The following is a 14,436-nucleotide window of genomic DNA, read 5'->3' as shown; positions in this document are numbered from 1 at the left end:
AGAGGCGAAGCAGAGGGATAACTGTGCCCAAAGCCTGTCTCCTCCAGCACATGGTGTTTTGTCCGTTTTTTTCTCCGCTCACCAAGCAAGAACTTTTTGTATGGAGGTCAATGAGTGTCGAATTGGGTCAAGAAAAAATGTAAAGGCTTATTTTCTATATTGGGCTTATATGATAGGATAGAAGTTGCGTAATGCTTGGGTTGTTAGTGTACTGATATAAGTAGGACACGTGACATCCCTGAAAAAATACTATATATCAGAGTTGTACCTGGTCTTTACAAGCATATCTGCCCTCTCATTGGCTAGAATGGTCCCATCTGACCTTGTCTGCTCCCGACTCGATAGCCTTCCATTTTTTTCAGACGTTTTTTTTTCATTGTTAGAGTGACCACTTGAGCATCTGGTCAATATAATGGATCATCTGTGACGGACCAATACACTTTGATTTGATACTTTTTTCTCTCCCTCCTGGATGCCGTTGGGTAATCAACAGATTACTACTTTCCTCTAGCGGTAATGGTGAATATTGCGCCTTTCACTTTTCTGGAGGCCATTACAAACCTTGCTTAAATTACACAACCAAGTGTCACACAGTGTTGCTGAAATGTCAATTTATATTTTCAGTAGGATAAAAGATAGAATCATAAAGAGAAAGGATCTACACTTTTTATCTGATAGTGTTATTTGGCAGTCAGATTTACAAGAAACAGCCAGGTGATAAGAGTGGTTGTTTCCATCAGAACTGCAGTGGCTTGGGCTTCTCCCAGGGGAACTCGTCCCGGCCGAAGTGTCCATAGCAGGCAGTGGACTGGTAGATAGGCCGCTTCAGACCCAGCTCTCTGGAGAAGAGGGAATATGTTAACATTAGAATGTGCCATAAATTAGCCTGCTGCATAAGATTCTCCACCTCTCTTTCGCATAATCGTTGTGATTCCCAAATGCCCCAACTTGACCCAAAGCAGAAGCAGCTCATCAGCAAGATCAATTAGTCAAATAGCTTAGTATCTCAATTTGGTAAAAAGCCACAGATCACAAGACAGTGATATTGTACTTACTTGACAATTACCCCAGGCCTGAGGTCAAAGTTGTTGTTGACGATCTGCAGCAGTTCATCCTCCTGCCTGGTGGACGTTCCATAGTGGAACACAGAGATGGACAGAGGGTGAGCCACACCGATGGCATACGAAACCTGGGACAGCAGAAACAGAAGATTCACACTCCCAAAAAAGATTAACAAGGTTTCAAAAAAAGTCACACACTATTCTTCTTATTCTTATTACTATACAGCCAGATATTGAATGCATAATTTTAGTACATACTTTTAAGGATTTTGACTGACCTGAACCAAGGCTCTCCGGCAGAGCTTGGCTTTCACCAGAGACTTGGCCACCCAGCGGGCTGCATAGGCCCCAGAGCGGTCCACTTTAGAGTAGTCCTTTCCAGAGAAGGCCCCTCCACCATGCCCTCCCCACCCTCCATACGTGTCCACTATGATCTTACGACCTGTCAGTCCTGCATCACTCTGTCCAGAAGAGTACAAATACAAAACATAAAATACACACACCACACATCTAATTGCCTGGGAGATGATTCATACATTGTAAAACCAGCACTCCTGCAAGGAAACACCTTATAACACTATATATGTATCCTTGAATTGATAAGAAACTATAAACAAAAGAAGTTACAGTATGTGTACATATCGACAAATTAGCAACTCCACATGTATAAACATTTACAAGCATTTAAACCATGTATAAGGCATTTGATTTTGTTAGGGAATTTAATTTTATTTAACTAACTTGGTTAGGGAATAATGGTGTATTATTTGAAAGCCCCATTCTTACCTGAGGTCCGCCCAGAAGGAACTTCCCACTTGGCAGCAGGTGGTAGATGGTCTTGTCGTCTAGGTAACGGGCAGGGATGACCTTCCGAACCACGCTGTCCATCAGGCTACGGCGTATCTCTTCCAGACTGACATCAGGGCTATGCTGCACAGAGATGACCACTGTATGGACACGCACCGGCTCCATGGCCCCACTGTTATCACGGTACTCCACTGTAACCTTGGAGACAGAGGGACAGTTCAAAGGTCAGCGTTTGGTCATAACTGACAAGAGGACAAGACAGAAGTTATCTGAAGAAATATTTTTGAAGTTGTATGCAAAAATATTATGCAAAAAATATTCAAAAACATTTAATGATTCATGTTTAGTTGTATTAGTACAGTGGTTCCCAAACTAGGGGTCACAACTGATATGAAATAGCTAGGCCTGCTACGCTATGAACCACACACTATTGCAGAGACTTCGATTTCACCGGCCACAATTGATATGATGAAAACAATGTGTGGGGAGGCAGAGGCACAGAAACTCACATCAATACCTTTGTCAGATAACACTGTGAAACTAAGAATTGATGCTATAGCTGGCAATCAAGAGGAAAATGACTGAACCTAGCCTATTTGAGAAACTGAACAAACTGAATACAAGCGAAATACAAAAAAAGTGATAGATGAGTGACTGAATCAGCTAAATCTGTTTGACTGTGATCCTGGCTCAGTTGACATGCTGGTAAGTGAAATCAAACAGCTGATGGAGCTGTCATATGACCAAATGCTGCAGACAACGCATTCACCAGTCATTTTGGAGGAGTTTTGGTTCCTGACTCAAAAGGGAATACTGTGCCATCTCCCTTCAAGCATTAAAAAAAACTAATGGTACGCTAATTCAGTGCTCTCCTCTGCAATAAAAACAAATATCGATCATAGTTGGATGTGATAGGAGAGATGAGGTACGCACTGTCGACCACGCCCCCTGACTTTGAGAAGCTCCGACACAACATGCATCAAGCACACCAATCTCATTAGTGGTGGTGAAATAAAATACATTATGTCAGACCCCTATATTAGTATTTCACCTGATCTGAAACTCATTTCAAACCAATTTAATCTTGGGGATAAATATGCATCACCTCCATCTGTCTCCAATCCACTTGTATTTCTGTCGTTACATGATTTGTGCAGGATTGGGGACATTCACTAACTAGGTTCTACGTCACTCATTCTGATAGACTGGCCTCATCACTAGAGGGCTCACCTGAGTTTTAGAGTCCGGTCTGATCCAAGGACACTCCCCGTTGGCAGACAGCTCCTTCATCTTGTGGTTGAGTTTGTGGGCCAGTAAGATGGTGAGAGGCATACATTCCTCTGTCTCATCTGTAGCATAGCCAAACATCAGGCCCTGGCAGGACCACAGGCTAGATCATTAGACATTCACTTAAGCCAAGGCAGTGTGTGAATGCACGTGTGTGTAAATGGGTTGTTCCCCGAAATGAGTGCATTTTGTATCCCTTTGACATTTTAAGTAGGATTTGTTTACCAATATAGAATTTTAAGCCGGTTACTTTAAATTAAGTAACCTTTAAATTGTATTTTTAACCTTTATTTAACCAGGTAGGCCAGTTGAGAACAAGTTCTAATTTACAACTGCAACCTGGCCAAGATAAAGCAAATCAGTGCGACAAAAAGTTACACATGGAATAAACAAAAGTACAGTCAATAACACAATAGAAAAATCTATATACAGTGTGTGCAAATGGAGTAAGGAGGTAAGGCAATAAATAGGCCATAGTAGCGAAGTAATTACAATTTAGCAATTAACACTGGAGTGATAGATGTGCAGATGAGGATGTGCCAGTAGAAATACTGGTGTGCAAAAGAGCAACAAAAAAAGAAAAAAAAAACTATAATATGGGGATGAGGGTAGGTAGATGGATGGGCTATTACAGAAGGACTGTGTACATCTGCAGCGATCGGTGAGCTGCTCTGATAGCTGATGCTTAAAGTTAGTGAGGGAGATAAGTCTCCAACTTCAATGATTTTTTGCAATTCGTTCCAGTCATTGGCAGCAGAGAACTGGAAGGAAAGGCGGCCAAAGGAGGTGTTGGCTTTTGGGATGACCAGTGAGATATACCAGCTGGAGCGTGTGCTACGGGTGGGTGTTGTTATGGTGACCAGTGAGCCGAGATAAGGATGAGCTTTACCTAGCATAGACTTATATATTACCTGGAGCCAGTGGGTCTGGCGACGAATATGTAGCAAGGGCCAGCCGACGAGAGCATACAGGTCGCAGTGGTGGGTAGTATATGGGGCTTTGGTGACAAAATGGATGGCACTGTGATAGACTGTATCCAGTTTGCTGAGTAGTGTTGGAGGCTATTTTGTAAATGACATCGCCAAAGTCGAGGATCGGTAGGATAGTCAGTTTTACGAAGGTATGTTTGACAGCGTGAGTGAAGGATGCTTTGTTGCAAAATAGGAAGCTGATTCTAGATTTCATTTTGGATTGGCGATGCTTAATATGAGTCTGGAAGGAGAATTTACAGTCTAGCCAGACACCTAGGAATTTGTAGTTGTCCACATATTCTAAGTCAGAACTGTCCAGAGTAGTGATGCTAGTCGGGGGGGCGGGCGGGTGCGAGCAGCGATCGGTTGAAGAGCATGCATTCAGTTTTACTAGCGTTTAAGAGCAGTTGGAGGCCACAGAAGGAGTGTTGTATGGCATCAAAGCTCGTTTGGAGGTTTGTTAACACAGTGTCCAAAGAAGGGCCAGAAGTATACAGAATGGTGTCGTCTGTGTAGAGGTGGATCAGAGAATCACCAGCAACAAGAGCGACATCATTGAAATATACAGAGAAAATAGTCGGCCCGAGAATTGAACCCTGTGGTACCCCCATAGAGACTGCCAGAGGTCCGGACAACAGGCCCTCCGATTTGACACACTGAACACTATCTGAGAAGCAGTCATTTGAGAAACCAAGGCTGTTGAGTCTGCCGATAAGAATGTGGTGATTGACAGAGTCAAATGCCTTGGCCAGGTCGATGAAGATGAGTGCACAGTACTGTCTTTTATCGATGGCGGTTATGATATCGTTTAGTACCATGACCAGCTCGGAAACCGGATTGCACAGCGGAGAAGGTATGGTGGGATTCGAAATGGTCAGTGATCTGGTTGTTAACTTGGCTTTCGAAGACTTTAGAAAGGCGGGGCAGGATGGATATAGGTCTGTAACAGTTTGGGTCTAGAGTGTCACCCCCTTTGAAGAGGGGGATGACCGCGGCAGCTTTCCAATCTTTAGGAATCTCGGACGGTACGAAAGAGAGGTTGAACAGACTATTAATAGGGGTTGCAACAATGGCGACGGATAATTTTAGAAAGAGAGGGTCCAGATTGTCTAGCCCAGCTGATTTATACGGGTCCAGGTTTTGCAACTCTTTCAGAACATCTTCTATTAATACTATATGGTATGAATAAAGACTTGCTAAATTGCCAAAATTCAGCATTTTGACATGCCCCTTTGTGCACCCTCTGACTTCTAAGATTTTAACCCACATCACCAAGATTTCACTGAGTTTTCACCATCATTGTAAAGCTAGTTATCTTGCTGCTTTGAGAAAGTCATTTCTGAATATGATTTATTTTATGTGATTAGTAATTCACATATGTTTGTCCCTCATTTTAAGGTCAACCCTGTTACGTGAACTGAACTCTCATTTTAATAAGGTGAAACTATCCCTTTTTTCTAAAGAAACATTGAACATCTAATAGTCAAATCATAGAGTAAAACCAGGTGAGCTGGTTCTACTCTTTTATGTTGTTTTCTGGTGGAAAACTGAGAGGGTTGGTAGAGAATAACATGTTAACCCTGTTACCCATAGATAGACTAGAATGTTTTTAACAAAGACATTTTTGGGGTGAAGCTTGCATTCAACTACCACACCGTGTTTCAGACATAAAGCTGCCAATCGGAGGTTGACGTTTATTGTCACAAGTCTTGTCCTGGAGGCAGAACTGAGCAAATTGGATAGGCCAGCTGCAAAGTCAAAATTGGGTGCATTGTAAAAATGTATGAATATATATATATATATTTATTTTTATTTATTTTTTTACTTTTTTTAGTCTTAATTTAAGGTTAGGCATTAGGGTGAGCAGTGGGGTTGATGTTGGGTGCTAGCTAGTGACCACTCTGCAGAGTTGCCAGATTCATAATGAAAAACTATCTTCCTTCCATTCCCCGTCACAAGGGGATTTTTGTCCGATTTAAGATAAAATCAACCCTCTTACATTCAACCATGTTACTTTGGCACTTAATATAGTTTTTTAATTTAACCTCTTGAGATGGGAAAAATAGTTTTTTTTATGAAGTTGAAAATGTGTCTCTATGACAATGTTAAAAATTTGTTTAAATCAAAACATTTTATTTTACAAAGTTACATTTCTCAATTGGTGGAACTGTAATTTAAAGTGTACCTGATCTCCGGCTCCGATGTCATCCTGATCCTTGCCTTCAAACACACATACTGATATCTCCTCTGCCTGGGGCTCTAGGGCCACCAGCACGTTACACGTCTTATAGTCAAACCCTGTAGAAAGACAGTTACAGGGCCTTCAGAAAGTATTCAAACCCCTTGACTTATTCCACATAGTTGTGTTACAGCCTGAAATTGAATAAATAGTTTTTATCCTACCTCTCACACAGCTACACACAATACAAAGTGATATATTTTTTGACATTTTTGCAAATGCATTGAAAATTAAAAACAGAAATATCTCTTTTAGTGTCTTCCAAAATTATTCAGACCGCTTGACTTTTTCAATCTAAGTTATAGCCTTATTCTAAAATAGATTAAATAAAGTAAAAATGGAGCACGTGATGACGCAGAGCTGAGCAGACGTTGACAAGCCGAGCTCTTCAAAGTTATTCTATTATTACCTAAATAACGTTGAAACAATATTCTAACATCGGCTGATAAATTGTCAAGTACTTACCTTCCCAAAGAGGCATGGACCCCCGACCGAGAGGCAAGAAGGACTACCAAAACGTTGTTGATTCCCAAGATAACGATAACGCTACAGCTAGCAAGATTAGCCCTCATAACTCAGACGATAGTTCCAGACTGTTGCTCTCGGCAAGCTCGCATGCTGGCTACTCTCCTCCGGGAAATTCAGGATGGTAACAAAGGTCTTTCTATGAAAATTGACAAGAAATCGGCTGAACTCCATTCTTCCATTGATGACCTGAAAACCTCCATGAATGATCTCCTTTTGAGAACAACTGAGGCAGGGTTGCGCATTAGCACAGTTGAAGACACCATCGCTCGACATGACCAGGTTCTGATACAACTGCAGAAGGACAATGCCTACCTCAAAAACAAGGTAGACCAGATGGAGAACCAGAGCAGACGTAGTAATATCCGTGTGGTGGGATTGAAAGAGGACAGCGAGGGCCGTGACCCGGTCCATTTCTTCACTCAATGGATCCTGGAGGTCCTAGGCATAATCCACTTCACCAAGCCGCTGGAAATCGAACGCGCCCACAGAACATCAGCGCAGAAACCCCGGCCAGATGAGCCCCTATGGGCCGTCCTGAACAGGTTCCTCCGTTTCCAAGACAGAGAGAAGATACTGCAACTCGCAAGAGCCAAAGGGGACATCACCATTGATGGCAAGAGGGTCAGCCTTTTTCCGGATATGAGTGTGGATGAGCGTGGATCTCGCCAGACGCAAGCAGTTCAGACCTGCCGCCAAAGCACTGAAGGAGAAGAACATCACCGGCTACCTCATCCACCCTGTGCGGATGAAAGTTCTGTTCAAAGGCTGAAGGCATCTCTTCAACACACCGGGAGAACTGAACCGCGTCTGAACCAGGACGGTCTCTCTGGGGGATGTAGTTTGTTTGTTTTCTCTTATGAACTGTTGATATGTTCTTGGAATATGGATCCGTTTACCCCGATATCCGGTCGCTATAATTGATTTGTACATTTTCAACTAACCGTTTTTTTCCCGGGGTGAGTTCTATTACATTTACAGGAGAGTATATTTTGGTTTAGTCAATATCCACTGGGCGAAGCAAATAAGTGGGCTCAGGCCCACTGCTTTCCCCCCAATTTATGTTTTTCTTCCGAAAAGAGACTCAAGCAGCCCTTACAGTGGGCAGTAAATATTCAGCCATAAATGTCTATTCACGTTTGTTTTCAACTTAAGAGAGCTCGCAGGTTTTCGTTTACGCCAAGGTTTAGCTAGTAAGAGCAAGATGGAAAGCGAGCAGCAACGTATCTCTACAAGTCTATTCATGTTTGATTGCTGTTTTAGTCTGACAATCGGGGTGGGCGGGATTTTTTTTCTATGTTTATTGTTGTTTCCTTCCTAAAGAGACACATAGGTCACTCCTGGGTTCAAACCAAAGTAGACACATTTCCTGACTATTTACACATGAGAGATTTCCATTCGGTTACATATTTGAAACCCAACCTATGCTTAATCCACTAAAATATGTTACATTCAACGTAAAAGTTCTTAACAGCCCGATTAAAAGGAAAAGAGTCTATACATACCTTAAGAAATAAAAGTCTGACATTGTGTTTTTACAAGAAACACATCTTACAGCCAGTGAACACAAGAAATTAAAGAGGGAATGGGTAGGACAAGTTTTGCATCCTCTTTTAACTCCAAAGCAAGAGGAACTGCAATTTTGATAAGTAGAAACATCCCCTTCTGCATCAACAACACCATCTCTGATCCCTCTGGCAGGTTTGTTTTGATAAGTAGACACATCCCCTTCTGCATCAACAACACCATCTCAGATCCCTCTGGCAGGTTTGTTTTGATAAGTAGACACATCCCCTTCTGCGTCAACAACACCACCTCAGATCCCTCGGGCAGGTTTGCTTTGGTGCAGGGGCATATGTTCTCAGAGTCTTGGACCCTATTGAATATTTATGCTCCTAACTTCGATGACCATATGTCATAGAATGTCTTCCTTCAGGTCGCTCAAGCACCACCAGGATGGCTACTGGTTGGAGGAGATATTATTTTTTGTTTAGATACAGTTCTTGATAGGTCCTCTGATAAACCCTCACTTCTTACCAAAGCCGGCAAGCTCACCATGTCATTCATGAAAGATCTCAATTTGCTAGACATCTGGAGACAGATGCACCCACAGGATAGGGACTACTCTTTTTATTCACACCCACACGCATAGATAACTTTTTACTATCGACCCAACTATTTCATAGTGTTAGATATCAAAGTATCTCCCCAGATTGCTTAGTGACCATTCTCCTCTGGTATTATCAATCTCCATTCCTACCAAGGTAAATGGAGCATATAGATGGAGACTAAATTCTACACCCCTAAAGTAACCTGAATTTTGTGCATTCATCAAAGAGTAGATCAATATTTTTACTTTGACAAACAAACCCTCCGCTCCTGACAGTTTCATTCTTTGGGACACATTGAAAGCCTATCTGAGGGGACAGATAATTTCCTATACTAAAGGGCTGAAGAGAAAACAGTGCGGAACTGAGTGCCCTTGAATCTGAAATCTCTGTGCTAGAGAAAACCTACCAAAGAGGCCCGACTAAAGATCTATACAGGCTTTTGGTAAATAAAAAACTGAAATATAATATTCTGAACACATATCAAGCTGAGAGGGCCATCACTAAATCAAAACAGTGTTATTACGAGCTTGGAGAGAAAGCTCAAAGTATTGGCATGGCAACTGAAAACAGAGGAAAATAAGAGGACAATTAATGCCATAGAAACTCTTACTAATGAGATATCTTTCGACCCTACTGAAATGAATAATACTTTTAAGAACAAAATTCTCTTAACAACCTCTACACTTCCCAATCAAGCGATGATCTATCAGAGATCGACTCCTTTCTCTCCTCTCTCAACCTCCCATGCCTGTCAGAGGAAGACCGAGAGCGCCTGAGTGAACACTTCTCAGTTCCTGAATTGTTGGAGGCCATTAAATCCTTAACTTCTAATAAATCTCCTGGGGAGGATGGCTTCCCTCCAGAGTTCTATAAAGAATTTAGGGAGCTGTTGGTCGCCTACCTTATGGAGGTACTTAAAAAAGCCAGGGAAGACAACTGCTTTCCAGAGTCTCTCTCTCAAGCAGTGATTACTGTAATCCACAAGAAAGGGAATAACCCGCTAAAGTGGGCCTCCTATAGACCAATCTCTCTCCTTAACACAGATTGCAAACTGGTCACCAAGACCTGGTCACCCAATGGTCACTCTGACAGAGCTCGAGAGCTCCTCTGTGGAGATGGGAGAACCTTCCAAAAGGACAACCATCTCTGCAGCACTCCACAAAATCAGGCCTTTATGGTAGAGTAGCCAGACGGAAGCCACTCCTCAGCAAAAGGCACATGAAACAAAGATAAATAACAAAGAATGATAGTAAAAAGACAAACTCAGCTCCATTCATTGAATCAGATGGCTCATTCATCACAAAACCAACTGATATTTCCAACTACTTTAATGATTTTTTTTAATGGCAAGATAAGCAAATTTAGGCATGCCATGCCAGCAACAAATGATGACACTTACACATCCAGACAGATATCTATCTGACCAAATTATGAAAGACAAGCATTGTAATTTTGGTTACAAGAAAATTATTGGTGTCTATCAACAATGACAAGCCACTGGGGTCTGACAACTTGAATGGAAAATTACTGGGGATAATAGCGGACGATATTGCCACTCATATTTGACATTTTCAATTTAAGCCTACTAAAATGTGTGTACCCCCAGGCTTGGAGAGAAGCAAAAGTAATTCCGCTACCAAAGAATAGTAAAGCCCCCTTTACTGGCTCAAATAGCCGACCAATCAGCCCGTTACCAACCCTTAGTAAACTTTTGGGAAAAATTGGGTTTTAAAAATGCTATTTTACAGTGAACAAATTGACAAACTTTCACCATGCTTAAAGGGAAGGACATTCAACAAGCACAGCACTGATGATTGGCTTAGAGAAATTGATGATACAATTGTGGGGGCTGTTTTGTTAGACTTCAGTGTGGCTTTTGACATTATTGATCATAGTCTACTGGAAAAACGTGTGTGTTATGGCTTTACACCCCCTGCTATATTGTGGATAAAGAGTTACCAGTCTAACAGAACACAGCGGGCCTTTCCAACATAATCCAGGTAGAATCAGGAATTCCCCAGGGCAGCTGTCTAGGCCCATTACTTTTTCAATCTTTACTAATGACATGCCACTGACTTTCAGTAAACTACTGTTCAGTTGTGTGGTCAGGTGCCACAAAGTTGCAATTGGCTCAGAACAGGGCAGCACGGCTGGCCCTTGGATGTACACATAGAGTAAATATTATTAACATGCATGTCAATCTCTCCTGGCTCAAAGTGGAGGAGAGATTGACTTCATCACTACTTGTTTTTATGAGAGACATTGACATAGCACCGAGCTGTCTGTTTAAACTGCTGGCGCACAGCTCGGACACCCATGCATACCCCACAAGACATGCCACAAGTGGTCTCTTCAGTCACCAAGTTCAGAACAGACTATGGGAGGCGCACAGTACTACATAGAGCCATCACTACATGGAACTCCATTTCACGTCAAGTAACTGATGCAAGCAGTAAAATTAGATTTAAAATATAAAAATACACCTTACGGACAGTGGTGGAAACAGTACCCAACTGTCAAGTAAAAGTCACCCAGTAAAATTCTACCCGAGAAAAAGTCTTACAGTATTTGGTTTCAAATATACTTAAGTATCAAAAGTAAAAGTAAGAATAATTTCAAATTCCTTATATTAAGCAAACCAGATGGCACCATTTTCTTGTTTTTTATTTTATTTACGGACAGCCACGGCACACTTCAACATTCAGACATCATTTACAAACAAATCATGTGTGTTTAGTGAGTCTGCCAGATCAGAGGCAGTAGGGATGACCAGGGATGTTCTCTTGATAAGTGTGTGAATTGGACTATTTTCCTGTCCTGCTAAGCCTTCAAAATGTAACTAGTACTTTTGGGTGTCAAGAAAAATGTATGGGGTAAAAGGTACAATATTTTCTTAAGGAATGTAGTTAAGTAAAAGTAGTCAAACATAAATAGTAAAGTACAGATAACCCAAAAACGACTTAAGTAGTACTTTTACACCACTGCTTATAGAACAGCGTGGACTGTGAAGCAACACAAACATAGGCACATACACATACACGATAACATGGATTTAGTACTGTAGATATGTGGTAGTGGTGGAGTAGGGGCCTGAGGGAATACAGTTGTGAAATCTGTGAATGTATTGTTATGATTTTAAAATTGCATCAGTTTTTTCCTGTCACAGCCATTAAAATCTAACTGCATTAACTTCTTGGTGACAGGGGGGCAGTATTGAGAGGCTTGGATGAATAAGGTGCCCAGAGTAAACTGCCTGCTATTCTGTCAGATGCTAATTTCTGCATATCATTAACCTCTCTGAACCACCCATACCGGATCCGGGATAATTGTCATCAGCAACGCTGAATAGCATAGCGCCACAGTCAAATAATATTACTAGAAAATATTCATATTCATGAAATCACAAGTGTAATATTGCAAAACACAGCTTAGCCTTTTGTTAATCCACCTGTCGTCTCAGATTTTGAAATTATGCTTTACAGCGAAAGCAATACAAGTGTTTGTGTAAGTTTATTGATCGCTCGACAAAACAATAATTACACTTAGCATCAGGTAACTTGGTCACGAAAATCAGAAAATCAATCAAATTAATCATTTACCTTTGATGATCTTCAGATGTTTTCACTCACGAGACTCCCTGTTAGACAACAAATGTTCCTTTTGTTCCATAAAGATATTTTTTATATCCAAATACCTCCGTTAGTTTGGTGTGTTATGCCCAGGAATCCACCGGAAAGAGCGGTCACGACAACGCAGACAAAAATTCCAAATTATATCCATAATGTTCACAGAAAAATGTCAAATGTTTTTTATAATCAATCCCCAGGCTGTTTTTCAAATATCTATTCGATAATATATCAACCGGGACAGTTGGCTTTACACTAGTACCGGGAGTAACAATGGCCGCCTTTCTCTTTTGCGCACAAATCACTCTGAGAGCCCCCACCTATCCACTTACGCAATGTGGTCGTTCACGCTCATTCTTCAATATAAAAGCCTGAAACTATGTCTAAAGGCTGTTGACACCTTATGGAAGCCATAGAAAAAGGATATCCCTTTAAATGGGCAATAGGGATGCTTAAGAACAGAGAGGTTTCAAAAACAGGGGCACTTCCTGATTGGATTTTCCTCAGGTTTTAGCCTGCAATATCAGTTCTGTTTAACTCACAAACTTTTGACAGTTTGAAACTTTAGAGTGTTTTCTATCCTAATCTGTCAATTATATGCATATTCTAGCATCTGGTCCTTTTACTTTGGGAACGTTATTTTTCCAAACATAAAAATAGTGCCCCCTAGCTTCAAGAGGTTAATAGTATTGGATAGAAAACTCTGAAGTTTCTAAAACTGTTTGAATGATGTCTGTGAGTATAACAGAACTCGTATGGCAGGCAAAAACCTGAGAAAAATCCAACCAGAAATCGGGAAATCTGAGGTTTGTAGTTTTTCAACTCTTTGCCATTCCAATATACAGTGTAAATGGGGTCATATTGCACTTCCTAAGACTTCCACTAGATGTCAAGTCTTCAGAACGTTGTTTCAGGCTTCTACTGTGAAGTGGGGGTGAATGAGAGCTGATTGAGCCAGGTGTCTGGCAGAGTGCCACAGTCTGATGCATGGTCACGAGAGTTGGCTCTTGTTCCATTGCTTTTCTACAGACATAGGAATTCTCCAGTTGGAACATTATTGAACATTTATGATAATAACATCCTAAAAATGTATTCTATACTTAGTTAGACAAGTTTCTACGGGCTGTAATATAACTTCTTGAACTTGAACTTTTCGTCCGACGTTCGGCTGGACCTGAACGCGTGTTTGGATTTGTTTACCAAACGCGCTAACAAAAGAAGCTATTTGGACATAAATGATGGACATTATCGAACAAATCAAACATTTATCGTGGAACTGGGATTCCTGGTAGTGCATTCTGATGAAGATCATCAAAGGTAAGTGAATATCTGTCGCAGCCGGCCGTGACCGGGAGGTCCGTGGGGCGACGCACAATTGGCCTAGCATCGTCCGGGTGAGGAAGGGTTTGGCCGGCAGGGATATTCTTGTCAGGCCGGGCGCAGTGCACATTGGTGCGGCTGGCTTCCGGGTTGGATGTGTGCTGTGTTAAGCAGTGCGGCTTGGTTGATTTGTGTTTCGGAGGACGCATGGCTTTCGACCTTCGTCTCTCCCGAGCCCGTACGGAAGTTGTAGCGATGAGACAAGATAGTAACTACTAACAATTGGATACCACAAAATTGTGGAGAAAAGGGGGAAAAATTCCCTCCCCAAAAAGGAAAAAATAAGTTAAGTGAATATTTATAATGCTATTTCCGACTAATGTTGACAACACAATATGGCGGATATCTTTTTGGCTGCTTTGTTGTCTGAAAGCTCTACTCAGATTGCATGGTTTGCTTTTTCCATTTTCTTAAATCTGACACAGCAGT

The 14,436-nt window shown here is 41.5% G+C and overlaps 1 protein-coding gene across 4 annotated transcripts in view; it reads right to left on the bottom strand.

The window, feature by feature from the left end:
* Positions 1-596: 596 nt before the first annotated feature.
* mat2al (methionine adenosyltransferase II, alpha-like) overlaps positions 597-14,436 on the bottom strand; it is a 43,751-nt gene continuing 29,911 nt past the window's right edge. For 3 of the 4 annotated variants that reach the window (XM_031826310.1, XM_031826308.1, XM_031826309.1), the window contains 6 exons: positions 6,312-6,424; positions 3,099-3,242; positions 1,848-2,066; positions 1,340-1,522; positions 1,056-1,189; positions 651-839 (listed from right to left, as the gene is read on the bottom strand). In XM_031826310.1, coding sequence (XP_031682170.1) covers positions 737-839; positions 1,056-1,189; positions 1,340-1,522; positions 1,848-2,066; positions 3,099-3,242; positions 6,312-6,424 — 896 coding nt within the window. In that variant the 3' untranslated portion in view covers positions 651-736. Of the gene's footprint in view, positions 840-1,055; positions 1,190-1,339; positions 1,523-1,847; positions 2,067-3,098; positions 3,243-6,311; positions 6,425-14,436 lie in introns of all 4 variants that reach the window. The other variant, XM_020484954.2, reaches the window with a different exon arrangement.

The sequence above is a fragment of the Oncorhynchus kisutch genome, linkage group LG6 (genome assembly GCF_002021735.2).
Source record: "Oncorhynchus kisutch isolate 150728-3 linkage group LG6, Okis_V2, whole genome shotgun sequence".
Taxonomy (NCBI): domain Eukaryota; kingdom Metazoa; phylum Chordata; class Actinopteri; order Salmoniformes; family Salmonidae; genus Oncorhynchus; species Oncorhynchus kisutch.
The sequence above is the reverse complement of the archived record's forward strand: the minus strand, read 5'-3'. Positions and strand labels throughout refer to the sequence as shown.